Source organism: Aquarana catesbeiana, linkage group LG12 (genome assembly GCF_042186555.1).
Source record: "Aquarana catesbeiana isolate 2022-GZ linkage group LG12, ASM4218655v1, whole genome shotgun sequence".
NCBI classification, from domain to species: Eukaryota; Metazoa; Chordata; class Amphibia; order Anura; family Ranidae; genus Aquarana; species Aquarana catesbeiana.
This window is the reverse complement of record NC_133335.1, coordinates 145,079,173-145,093,181: the sequence shown is the minus strand read 5'-3', so window position 1 is coordinate 145,093,181 and position 14,009 is coordinate 145,079,173. Positions and strand designations below refer to the sequence as shown.

General features: G+C 42.8%; 1 protein-coding gene across 3 annotated transcripts in view; it reads right to left on the bottom strand.

Annotated features, from left to right (window-relative positions):
• The window catches only part of NBR1 (NBR1 autophagy cargo receptor), a 222,139-nt gene that overhangs the window by 158,147 nt on the left and 49,983 nt on the right, over positions 1–14,009 (bottom strand). For all 3 annotated transcript variants that reach the window (XM_073608374.1, XM_073608375.1, XM_073608376.1), the window contains 2 exons: positions 11,949–11,971; positions 10,712–10,915 (listed from right to left, as the gene is read on the bottom strand). In XM_073608374.1, the coding sequence (XP_073464475.1) occupies positions 10,712–10,915; positions 11,949–11,971 (227 nt within the window). The remainder of the gene's footprint in view (positions 1–10,711; positions 10,916–11,948; positions 11,972–14,009) is intronic.

The following is a 14,009-nucleotide window of genomic DNA, read 5'->3' as shown; positions in this document are numbered from 1 at the left end:
GGAAAATTGTGGGTGCGTGTTATACACCGATCCCTGCTGTCTCTGAGGTAAGAGGTGTGAGCGCCACTGAATTACATAGAGCCGCGATCTCCCATGTAACCGGCGCTCCATCACTCACAGCCACGCCTCCTGGCCCCACATTGGGCCACTGTTCTGTCTATCATATGAGCAGGGCCAGGAGGTGTGGCTGTGAGTGACGGAGGGCCGGGTACACAGGAGATCGCGGCTCTGTGTAATTCAGTGGCGCTCGCTCCTCCTCTTCCCTCGGAGACAGCAGGGATAATCCAACACTGGCGAGGCTGCAATGATGGGAAAGGTGAGGCTACTGATGGGCACTGAACAGGTTGCATTGTTGGTCAATTTATAGGCTGCAGATAGACACTGAACAGGCTGTATTGATGGGCAATTTAGAAGCTGCAGATGGGTATGAACAGGCTGCATTGGTCAATTTAAAGGCTGCAGATGGGCACTGAGCAGGCTGCATTGTTAGGCAATTTAATGGCTGCAGATGGGCACTGAGCAGGCTGCATTGTTGGGTAATTTAATGGCTGCAAATGGGCCCTGAGCAGGGTGCACTGATGGGCAATTTAGAGGCTGCAGATGGGCACTGAGCAGGGTGCATTGATGAGCTGTGACCCTAATTTTGCTTCAAAGTTCTTTATTTGAAATGAAAGTTTTTTCCCTTAAAGTGGATGTAAACCCAATGTCATCCTTTCTAAACTACTGCCATAGGGGTTATCTATAAGGATATACATGCCTCCTGCATGTATCTTTACCTGTCAAATGTCTCCCCTCTGTCTGTTATGAGATCCGAAAAAAACTGCAGATTCTGTGGGTGGGTCTGTTGTCTGGAGTTCGGTGGGTGGAGTCGTGATGTCAGTAGACTCCCCCCCACCTCTACTCTCCCCTTGTCAATATGCATTTTCTCCTGTGTATTTCTTACACTGAACTTCTGCTATGATCTCTAACATCCAGTGAAAAGACAGGAAAGTAACCACATGACATGCCAAATCATGCTGAGGTGTGGAACAGCCAATCCTTGCAGAGCTTCTGAAGAAAGGAGTGGGGGTGGGAATTAAAAAATAATGCATGTCTTAGGCTAGTGCACGAGATATGTAAATCACCTGTCACTCACAGCAAGGGGGAGGATTTGACAAAGTTTTTCTCTGTTTGTCAAGTTTTATCTCACTGAACAATAAAAGAGGATTGCTCAGAGCTGGATTAACTCTTTGTGGCAAGACTGGGCTCAAATGATAGGAAATCGTATACTATACATTATGACATTAAAAAAAAAAAAAAATTTCGGGTTTACATCCACTTTAAACTTCCCTCCTAAAATTGGGGTGCGTGTTAAATGCCTGTGCGTGTTATACACCAATACGGTAAGTATTTGATACCCAAACAAAACTTGACTTCGTACTTGGCGGAGAAATCCTTGTTGGCAAGCAGAGGTAAGACGTTTCTTGTAGTTAGTGACCAGGTTTGCACACATCTCAGGAGGGATTTTGGCCCACTCTTCTTCACTGGTTTTCTTCTCTAACTCCTTAAGGTTTCTTGGCTGTCGCTTGGCAACTCGAAGTTTCAGCTCACTCCATAAATTTTCTATAGGATTAAGGTCTGGAGACTGGCTAGGTCACTCCATGACCTTAATGTGCTTCTTCTTGAGCCACTTTTTTGTTGCCTTGGCGGTATGTTTTTGTTCATAGTCATTCTGAAAGACCCCATCCATGACCAATCTGTAGTATTCTGGCTGAGGGAAGAAGGTTCTCATCCAAGATTTTAGACTACATGGCCCCATCCATTGGCCCCTCAATGCGGCAAAGTTGGTCCGTACCTTTAGCAGAGAAACAGCCCCAAAGCATCAGGTTTCCACCTCTATGCTTGACTGTAGGGATGGTGCTTTTAGGGTCATAATCAGCATTTTTCTTCCTCCAAACAAGGCAAGTCTCCCTCCTCAAGATGGCACAGTCATGCCAATGAACATCTACATGATTCAGAGAAAAATTGGGAGAAAGTGCTGATGTCAGCGGAGACCAAAATTGAGCTCTTTGGCATTAACTTGACTCGCCGTGTTTGCAGGGAGAAAAATGCTGACTTTGACTCTAAGAACACCATACCTACAGTCAGGCACAGAGATGGAAACATGATGCTTTGGGGCTGTTTCTCTGTTAAAGGTACATGCCGACTTTGCCACACTGAGGGGCCAATGGACGGGGTCATGTATTGTAAAATCTTGGATGAGAACCTTCTTTCTTCAGCCAGAACACTGAAGATGGGTCCTGTATGGGTCATGACAATGACCCAAAACATACCGCCAAGGTAACGAAAAAAGAGTGGCTGAAGAAGAAGCACATTAAGGTCATGGAGTGGCCTAGCCAGTCTCCAGACCTTAATGCTATAGAAAATTTATGGAGGGAGCTAAAACTTTGAGTAGCCAAGCGACAGCCAAGAAACGTTCAAGTGGATGTAAACCCTTACATAGACCTAGTGAACAGCCTCAGATGATACACAGAGATGAAACAAATCTCTCTACATAAGTTTTACATGTATATCTTCTGTCTTCAGCTATATATAGTGGATATAAAAAGTCTACATACCCCTGTTAAAATGTCAGATTTCTGTGATGTAAAAAAATGAGGCAAAGATAAATCATTTGAGAATTTTTCACCTTTAATGACCTATAAACTGTACAACTCAGTTGAACAACAAACTGAATTCTTTAAGGTGGAGGGAATGAAAAATAAAAACTAAAATAATATGGTTGCATAAGTGTGCACACCCTTACACTAATACCTTGTTGAAGCACCTTTTGATTTCATTACAGTACTAATGCCCCGTACACACGGTCGGATTTTCCGATGGAAAATGTCCGATCGGAGCGTGTTGTCGGAAATTCCAACCGTGTGTGGGCTCCATCTGACATTTTCCATCGGATTTTCCGACACACAAAGTTGGAGAGCAGGAGATAAAATTTTCCGACAACAAAATCCGTTGTCGGAAATTCCGATCGTGTGTACACAAATCCGACGGACAAAGTGCCACGCATGCTCAGAATAAATAAAGAGATGAAAGCTATTGGCCACTGCCCCGTTTATAGTCCCGACGTACGTGTTTTACGTCACCGCGTTCAGAACGATCGGATTTTCCAACAACTTTGTGCGATCGTGTGTAGACAAAACAGGTTTGAGCCAACATCCGTCGGAAAAAATCCTAGGATTTTGTTGTCGGAATGTCCGAACAAAGTCCGACCGTGTGTACGGGGCATTAGTCTTTTTGGGTACGAGTCTATCAACATGGCATATCTTGACTTGGCAATATTTGCACACTCTGCAAAAACATTCCAAATCTGTCAGGTTGCGAGGGCATCTTCTGTGCACAGCCCTCTTCAGATCACCCCACAGATTTTCAATCGGATTCAGGTCTGGGCTCTGGCTGGACCATTCCAAAACTTTAATCTCCTTCTGGTGAAGCCATGCCATTGTTGATTTGGATGTATGTTTTGGGTCCTTTAAGGAGAAGTTCTCCTTCATGTTCAGCTTTCTAGCAGAAGCCTGAAGGTTTTGTGCCAATATTGACTGGTATTTGGAACTGGTCATAATTCCCTCTACCTTGACTAAGGCCCCTGCTGCAGCTGAAGAAAAACAGCCCCAACGCATGATGCTGCCACCACCATGCTTCACGGTGGGTATGGTGTTCTTTTGGTGATGTGCAGTTTTGTTTTTGCACCAAACCCATCTTTTGCAATTATAACCAAAAAAAGTTCAACCTTGGTTTTATCAGACCATAACATATTTTCCCACATGCCTTTGGGACCTTCAGATGTGTTTTTGCAAAATGTATCCAGGCTTGGATGTTTTTCTTCGTAAGAAAAGGCTTCTGTCTTGCCACTCTACCCCATAGCCCAGACATATGAAGAATACGGGAGATTGTTGTTACATGTACCACACAGCCAGTACTTGCCAGATATTCCTGCAGCTCCTTTAATGTTTCTGTAGACCAGTTTTCTTCTTGTCTTTTCATCAATTTTCGAGGGATGTCCAGTTCTTTGTAATGTCACTGTTGTGCCATATTTTTTCCACTTGATGATGACTGTCTTCACTGTGTTCCATGGTATACCCAATGCCTTGGAAATTCTTTTGTACCCTTCTGCTGACTGATACCTTTTAACATTGAGATCCCTCTGATGCTTTGGAAGCTCTCTGCGCACCATGGCTTTTGCTGTAGGATGCAACTAAGATAAGGACAGGAAAGACCTACTAGAACAGCTGAACTTTATTTAGGGTTAATTAGAGGCACTCTAAATGATGTCAGGTGTGTACTGACTCCTATTTAACATCAGTTTGAATGCGACTGCTTATTTCTGAACACAGCTACAACCCCAGTTATAAGAGGGTGTGTACACTTATGCAACCACATTATTTTAATTTTTTTTATTTTTACTTCCTCTCCCTAAAAGATTTCAGTTTGTTTTTCAATTGAGTTGTACAGTTTATAGGTGAAAAATCATTTTAGAACTTTTTCCACCTTTTAACTTTGTCTCATTTTTTTTACATCACAGAAACCTGACATTTTAACAGGGGTGTGTAGACTTTTTATACCCACTGTATACTGTTTAGAAAGTGTACGTCCTGTTAGAATTTTCTCTTCCTGAATCACCTGTGGGTGTGGATTTTTGCCATACACTGTAATGCCGCGTACACACGGGCGGACTTTTCGATCGGAATGGTCCGACGGACTTTCGACGGACTTTTGAACGAAAGGACTTGCCTACACACGATCACACCAAAGTCCGACGGATTCGTACGTGATGACGTACGACCGGACTAAAATAAGGAAGTTGATAGCCGGTAGCCAATAGCTGCCCTAGCGTCGGTTTTCGTCCGTCGGACTAGCATACAGACGAGCAGATTTTTTGACCGGACTAGAGTCTGTCGGACAAATTTAAAACATGTTCCAAATCTAAAGTCCGTCGGATTTTTGACCGAAAAAGTGCTTTTCAAAATGGGGTTATTCTGTGGGTAACTCCATTGTCCTGGTGCTTCAGGGCCTTCAAAAGTGTAAGAGGTATTTAAGAAATTAGAGGTGTAATTTATGTCCCTAGAACACCTGATGGTGCTCCCTGCATGTTGGACCTCTATATGTAGCTTGGCTGCGTAAAAGTCTCACACGTGTGGTATCACCATACTCAGGAGGAGTAGCAGAATGTGTTTTGGGGTGTAGTTGCAAGTATGAATATGTCGTGCGAGAGAAATAGCCTGTTAATATAACAATTTTATGAAAAAAATAAAAACATCATTTTCCAAAGAATTGTGGGGGAAAAAAAAATCTCACTATGCCTCTTACTAAATACCTTGAAATGTCTACTTTCGAAAAAGGGGTAATTTGGGGGTATTTGTATTGTCCTGGCTTGTTAGTGTCTCAAGATCAGGTGTTATCAATGATTGGCACCATAGCTTGTAGACTTTATAACTTTCACACAGACCAAATAATAAACACTGATTTGGGTTATTTTTACCAGAGTAATGTAGCAGTATGAAAAATTACTAATTTGCTAAATTTTATAACAGAAACAAAAGAAAATTTTTTTTTTATTTATAGCGCAAAAAAAAAAAAAAAACACATTGGTGAATAAATACCACCAAAAGAAAGCTCCATTTGTGTGGAAAAAAAGACACAAATTTCATATGGTTACAGAGTAATTGTCATTCAACGTGTGAGAGCACTGAAAGCTGGAAATTGGTCTGGACAGGAAGGGGGTATAAGTGCCCAGTAGGCAAGTGGTAAAATATCACTGTGCATGGCCATCACAGTTATTCATCCACTTGTGCAGAGATCACTTTGTCTCTCTCTAAAGTGTGCCAAATCTACCTCTTTACCTATGAAATATATACCTGTGTTTATAACACAAATCTAAATAAAAACCAAAATTAAAAAAAAGTCATTCAAATATTGTTGTACCTTAATATTTTTTTTATCCACTTGTACTGAAATTACTGTATCCTTCCTTGTGAATATATTAATCCAACACTTAGCATACTGATGATGGGTTTTGCAAGCTAATACTCTCAACTTCTGGTTAGACCCAATGATCATCAGGTCAAATGCGCCTGCCCTTTAAATCTGGTCTAATAAGCCAGGACTGCTGCTTCTCCACTCCATATGGGTGCAGCGGTCCTGGCTTATTAGACCAGATTTAAAGGGAAAATGCATTTGACCTGATGATCATTGGGGTTTTTCAGTTTGAATTTTACGGACCAGAATGCAGCGCATTTTAAACGGATCATTATACCCCATATGCATGTTCCCATAGAATACAATAGACTAAGTAAATAAAAAAAATAAAAAAAAAAAAAAAAAAAAGCTATACTGATATACCACACTTACCTATAAAAGCCTTTGCTCCCGAAGCTCATTTTCCTCAGCAACACCCTTTATTGCAATTAATTAATAAATGTTTTAGCATTATTTATTTAGAACAGGGATCTCAAAGTACCAGCTCGCAGACCAGTTACAAATGACCCGCAGGCAGGGCCGATCCTGGGTGGGTGGCAGCGGCTAGAAGCTTTCTCTCTCTGATCCTCCCTCCGCTGCTACAGCCCAGCGTGCACAAAAAACAGGAGGGCAGAGCGGAGGGAAGATCCGCCCATTGCCCCGCCCACCTGTTCTTTCGAAAAATGCCCCCATCGAATAGCACCCGGGCTGAAGGCGCATGCGCCGTACGTAACATCACAACAGCTGATTTTACCATCAGCTGTTGTAAGGGTGAGACGGCGCAGGCGCACGATAGCCGACAGAATTTTTTTTTTCTGTCAGATTGTGCTCTGCGCTCACCCGCGCTCCCGTGGCGAGTTCATGTCCATGATGGGTGGATTTCTACACATTGTGGGCGGATTTATGGGCACTTGGGGGCGGAATTACATTGCCAGTGCTGCAAAACATTGTGTTGGGCGGATTTCTACATTTCTTGTGGGTGGATTTATGGACACAATTAGATGGCCAGTGCTGCAAAAATATTCCGCCCCAAAAGTACCCATAAATCCGCCCACAAGAAATGTAAAAATCCGCCCATCAGAAAGTTTTATTTTTTGCAGCACTGGCCATCTAATTCCGCCCCAAAGTGCCCATAAATCCACCCACATAAAATGTAGAAATCCGCCCATCACAAAGTTTTGTTTTGCAGCACTGGCCATGTAATTCCGCCCTCAAGAGCCCAGAAATCCACCCATCATGAACATGAACTCGCCACGGGAGTGCAGGTGAGTGCAGGCCACAATCTGACAAAAAAAAATAAAAAATTATGTCGGCTATTGTGCACCTGCGCCGTCACAACAGCTGATGGTAAAATCAGCTGTTGTGATGTTACATACAGCGCATGCGCCCTTCAGCCTGGGCACTATTCGATGGGGGGCATTTCTCGACAGAATACCTGGACGAACTGCGCATGTGCCGTACGTAATAGAACAACAGCTGATTTTACGATCAGCTGTTGTGTCGGCGAGACGGCGCCTGTGCACAATAGACGACTGAAGACATTTTTCAGTCAGAAAGGAGGCAAGTTCCTGTAGGTGAGGGGTGGAATTTAACATGATGGGGGTGGATGTTTTCATTGAAGGCCAGTGCTGATCTAACATGAAGGGGGCGGATGTTTTCAAGGATGGCCACTGCTGCAAAGATGGGGGCAGAATTCCTCCAGGAAGAATAGCAGATAAAGATTTGTTTAGCAGATTTGTTTGGGGATCGTTAAAAATTCTGCCCCCATCTTTGCAGCACTGGCCATCATTGAATACATCCGCGCCCTTCATGTTAAATTCCGCCCCTCACCTACATGAACTTGCCTCGGCAGCACGAGGCACAATCTGACTGAAAAAGGGCTTCAGTCGGCTAATGTGCGCAGGCGCTGTCTCGCTGACACAACAGCTGATCGTAAAATCAGCTGCTGTGCTATTACGTACGGCGCATTCGCAGTTCATCCCGGGCACTTCGACAGAACACTGGCCCTGGATCCAGGGTCCTGCTGTCACCTCAGGGCGGAAGATTGTGGCGTTCTCAGGGTGCCCTGCCATTAGGTCTGTGATGAAGCCAGGACCTGATAGTAGGAGAGAACTCGTGAGGCAGAAGATCAGGCCACCAGCTGACTGCCAGCAGGAGAGGTAAGTGAGCCATCACACAGAGGCTGAGCAAAGTCCTTAGTTGCGTAACTGGGGTTGAAATTTGTGAAGAGTAGGTATTTGTGGAGTGTGTGTGTGTGTGTGTGTGTGTGTGTGTGTGTGTCTGTGTCTGTGTGGGGGGGGAGGGGGGGGGTTGGTATTTGTGGAGTGTAAGGGGGGATATTTGTGAAGTGGAGTGGGGGGGTATTTGTGGAGTGTAGGGGGTAATGCTGGGGTTTAGTATTGCGTCCGCTGACACCAGTGCTGGTGGTTAATAGTGCGTCCGCTGACACCAATGCTGGGGGGTTAATATTGCTTCCGCTGACACCAGTGCTGGGGGTTAATAGTGCATCCGCTGGCACCAATGATGGGGGGTTAATATTGCGTCTGCTGACACCAGTGATGGGGGGTTAATATTGCTTCCGCTGACACCAGTGATGGGGGTTAATAGTGCGTCCGCTGAAACCAATGCTGGGGGGTTAATATTGCGTCCGCTGACACCAGTGCTGGGGGGGTTAATATTGCATCCGATGACACCAGTCCTGGGGGGGGGGGGGGGGGGACAGTTTGCATGCGGCCCCCATTGGATGTGAAAATTTGTCCTGTGGCCCTCAGGTAATTTTAGTTTGAGACCCCTGATTTAGAAAGTTAGTCATACTTATGGGATATCCTCAGCAATGCACAGCAATTGGCCTTCCAAGGTAGAATGTACAGAGACATGTAGAACTAGTTGGTTGTTGTTATATCAACAGAAAAGGTGATCTAGAGATCTTTGCTTCCTGATAAGAAAAGCAAGAAGTCACAGTTTTGCACAATCATTTACAATATCAATATTAAATTACTAGTAAGGTTGAATTCTGAATATGGAGCATAGTTTTGGGGACTATAGCCTAAAGAGAGCATTAAGGATTTAGAGCGGGCACAAAGGTAACCAAGCTACTGAAGGGGATGGGAAATGTCACTTGTACTAAAATGTTAGTAAATCTGGGATTTTGCAGTTTAGGAAAATCCTAGAGAAATGTTATTTAACAAATCTAATTTATCCAAGCCAGTATAAAGATTTTGTAGATAACCTCCATATTCAAGGACATATTACCGTGGTGGTCAACTTTCTGGATATGGGGGCCTCAAGTGCAGCCCCCAATGTCACTAAAGGGATGCACATAAAATTCTGTGAATATTCATTATCAGAGACAGCAGATGCACAACAGGATATAGTCAAAGACTATAGCTATAATGCAAGAGATGGTCAGAGAAGGATGAGCTCAGGCGTGCTCGCAACTCCATGTGCCTGCGCCTGCCAGGAAGCTGACACTCCGCAGCGCTAATCACAGGTAGTGAGACATTTCCCGATCTGTGCAGCCACGGTTTGGGAAATGTCTCACTGCCTGTGATTAACGCTGCGGAGTGTCAGCTTCCTGGCGGACGCATGGAGTTGCAAACCCACCTAAGCTCATCCTTCGTCAGAGACAGTGGATATAATGGAAAAGAAGGTCTGTGGAGACTGAAGACTGTGGATATGATACAGGAGATGGTCAGAAACTGTAGACATGATACAAGAGATGGTCACAGATTGTAGACATGATACAAGAGATGGTTCAAGATTGTAGACATGACGCAAGAGATGGTCACAGATTGTAGACATGATGCAAGAGATAGCCAGAGACTGTGGACATGATATAAGACCTGGTCAGAGACTGCAGATACAATACAGGAGATGATCAGAAACCACAGACATGCTGAAGGAGACAAAGTCAAAGACTGAACATGCTGTAGGAGTGGTTAGAGACATGCTTTAGGACAACCTCAGTCCTCAAGTACCCCCAACAGACCATGTTTTGGGAATTTCTCTTAGATAACATAGCTGGGCAAAATACCAAGCCATTGACTCTGATTTAAAGCACCTGTGCAAGATAAAAGGAAAACATGCAAACATGGCCTGTTGGGGGTACTTGAGGACTGAGGTTAAGAACCACTGTTCTAGGAGACGGTCATAGACTGGACACATATTACATGAGATTGCTAGAAATCTCTACTATAACAGGGCAATAGGGAAAAAACAGATTAGTGTCTGCAAGGGCCCCAAGGCCTGCACAAAGTGCCAAAGGGCCGCATATTGGGCATCAGGGACATATCTGCTATGAAGGAAAGGGTATTTTACCAGCAGTATAGGAAAGGTTTCTTTATGGTAAGATTAATTAAGGCATGGAATGTCCAAACACAGCAGGGAAATTAATAACTGCCCATTGACTTGTTTACAAAGCAAGGGACAACTCCAGCTGGCTTGTGGGCACAGTAAAGAATATTTCTTACCGATTTCGTGTCACTGCAGAAGCCAAAGTAACTTCACACCTACACAACCCAGACCTACAGCATGCAATGAACCCACATTTTTTAGGCACAGAGGAATGCTTTGCTAATGTATAGGAAATAAATAGTCAAATATAAGATTACATATTTTACATGAAGCCAAAAGGAACACTATAAACAACTAAACACTACAATGTATATTAAAGTTTCCAGGTAAAACATATGAACATGAATGTACATAATTATGTAATTACCATTATTGCTGTAGAGGTTTCTTCGTTTTGCCTCTCCGGTTCTGCTGACCTAGGCACCAGGGTACACTGTGCTAAGGATCTTTTGACAGCACATACTGCAGTGGCTGTACCCAGCTCTGGTGTTTTAATGGACCTGGTGGTCTGAAACTGTTGATTGTTGTCATACACTATCATCTGAAGGATCCCTCCCTGCTTTACCGCAATCTAAATACAGGAAGAAATATTTAGCACATCATGTAAAGTACATCCTAATAAAGTTATAAGTGAAATGTAGGTCATAATAAAAAACAATTTGCACAGATAAATAAATATAACCAGTGTAAATTAATATTCTGGCCAATGAAATGAATGAATGCCCAAACGCTTGATGCACCTGAACGCATCTAAAACGCACCCAAACTCATTGAAAAACGCAGCTTTAGGAGCGTTTTAACGCTGTCAGGAGAAAGGCATTCAGAATAGCCAAGTGTACATGAGGCTTGATAATGAAGATCTGCCTTAACAATAAAGAGAGGGTTAAGTATGACATATACAGCTGCCCAGTGCCTTCATAAACAAAGAGAATTACCTAAGATTTTTCTTTGCTGGAGGGTCCAGAATAGAGAATCTAAACATGGTAAGCTGCAATTTGTAAATTATGCTATATCAATGGGGACATGTAACAAATACAAAAAGTAGACGTTATCCCAATTTGACTGCAAAAGTGGAAATACACATTAAGACTCATCCCAACAACCTCCTTCGGGTTAGTTTAACCAAATAACCTAAGGGTTAGCCCGTAAAGTATAACTAAAGGCAAACCTTTTTTTAGTTTTAGATAGAGGTAGAAATAGAGATGGATTAGAAGACTTGTTAGATTTTTATTGTGGTCTGTGCCCCCGTTAGGGAGATTCACCCCATTTGTCCTGTTTACCGTTATCACTGAGAGAAAAAGGTAAAAGAAAATGGTTTTCCACCATAATTGGAAGGAGGGGACACGAATTCCGATGGGCCTGATGACAACCAGGGACTCCCTCACCTAATCTAATCCCTAACACCAAATCAAACCCCTGCAGCAGTATACGTACCCTACCTAATGCCTAAAGCATTGGTACCAATAGATACCATCTCTGCACCAAAAAGTAACAGTCCCTGCTCTAATGGATCATCTTATTACAGTAAATGGAATTGCACAATGAAACTTAGAAAAATTCAATTAAAAAAAAAAAAAAAAAAAACAGTATTATAATCTGCATACCTTTAAAGCTTCTTCATATTCATCTGTAATAAAACAAAATCATTTCTTAATAAATGGCTTTATGCGTTTTAAAACACACATAATAATCAGATACACACTGGTCCTGTTTTATAGTTGTAAAGTACAGTGCCTTGAAAAAGTATTCATACCCCTTGACATTTTCCACATTTTGTCATGTTACAACCAAAAACATAAAATGAATTTTGTTGGGATTTTATATGATAGACCAACACAAAGTGGCACATAATCGTGAAGTGGAAGGAAAATGATAAATGGTTTTCAAATTTTTTTACAAATAAATATGCAAGTGTGGCGTGCATCTGTATTCAGTCAATACTTTGTAGAACCACCTTTCACTGCAATTACAGCTGCAAGTCTTTTTGGGTATGTCTCACCAGCTTTACACATCTAGAGAAAGTGACATTTTTGCCCATTCTTCTTTGCAAAATAGCTCAAGCTCTGTCAGATTGAATGGAGAGTGTCTGTGAACAGCAATTTTCAATTCTTGCCACAGATTCTCAATTGGATTTAGGTCTGGACTTTGACCGGGCCATTCTAATACAAGAATATGCTTTGATCTAAACCAGGAGTGCTCAACCTTTGCCCTCCAGCTGTTGCGGAACTACAAATCCCATGAAGCATTGCAAGGCTGGCAATTACATGCATGACTTCCAAAGACTGAGGTATGATGGGACTTGTAGTTCTGCAACAGCTGGAGGGCCACAGGTTAAGCACCCATGATCTAAACCATTCCATTGTAACTGGCTGTATGTTTAGGGTCGTTGTCCTGCTGGAAGGTGAACCTCCGCCCCAGTCTCAAGTCTTCTGCAGACAGAACAGGTTTTCCTCCAAGATTGCCCTGTATTTGGCTCCATCCATCTTCCCATCAACTGTGACCAGCTTCCCTGTCCCTGCTGAAGAAATGCATCCTCACAACATGATGCTGCCACCACCATGTTTGACGGTGGGGATGGTGTGTTCAGGGTGATGCACAGTGATAGTTTTCTGCCACACATAACATTTTGCTTTTAGGCCAAAAAATTCAATTTTGGTCTCATCTGACCAGGGCACGTTCTTCCACATGTTTGCTGTGTCCCCCACATGGCTTCTCACAAACTGCAAACGGGACTTCTTATGTCTTTCTTCTTGCCACTCTTCCATAAAGGCAAGATTTGTGGAGTGCACGACAAATAGTTGTCCTGTAGACAGATTCTCCCACCTGAGCTGTGGATTTCTGCAGCTCCTCCAAAGTTACCATGGGCCTCTTGGGTGCTTCTCCGATTAATGCTCTCCTTGCCTGGCCTGTCAGTTTAGGTGGACATCCATGTCTTTGTTGGTTTGCAGTTGTGCCATACGCTTTCCATTTTCGGATGATGGATTGAACAGTGCTCCATGAGATGTTCAAAGCGTGGGATATTTTATTTATAACCTAACCCAGCTTTAAACTTCTCCACAACTTTATCCCTGTGTTTCTTGGCCTTCATGATGCTGTTTGTTCACTAAGGTTCTCTAACAAACCTTTGAGGGCTTCACAGAACAGCTGTATTTATACTGAGATTAAATTACGTACAGGTGGGCTCTATTTACTAATTAGGTGACTTCTGAAGGCAATTGGTTCCACTAGATTTCAGTTAGGGGTATCAGAGTAAAGGGGGATGAGTACAAATGCACACAACACTTTTCAGATATTTGTAAAAAATTTGGAAAACCATTTATCATTTTCCCTCTTCACAATTATGTGCCACTTTGTGTTGGTCTATCACATAAAATCCCAATAAAATACATTTATGTTTTTGGTTGCAACATGACAAAATGTGGAAAATTTCAAGTTATATGAATACTTTTTCAAAGCACTGTACGTTTTCCTTTAATTGGGTTAAAGTGAACCTGTAAGTACAGAAAAATGTGAACTGCCATTGCCGATTTTCAAAGGCACTGGCTTTAATACAAATACTTTGCAAGTCACTAACATAGAACATGTATAGAGCCAGTTACATCAGCAAAGTCTTTACCTTTGTCCTGCATACTTGTTTGAAGTCAGTGACTCACTTCAGGGTGACA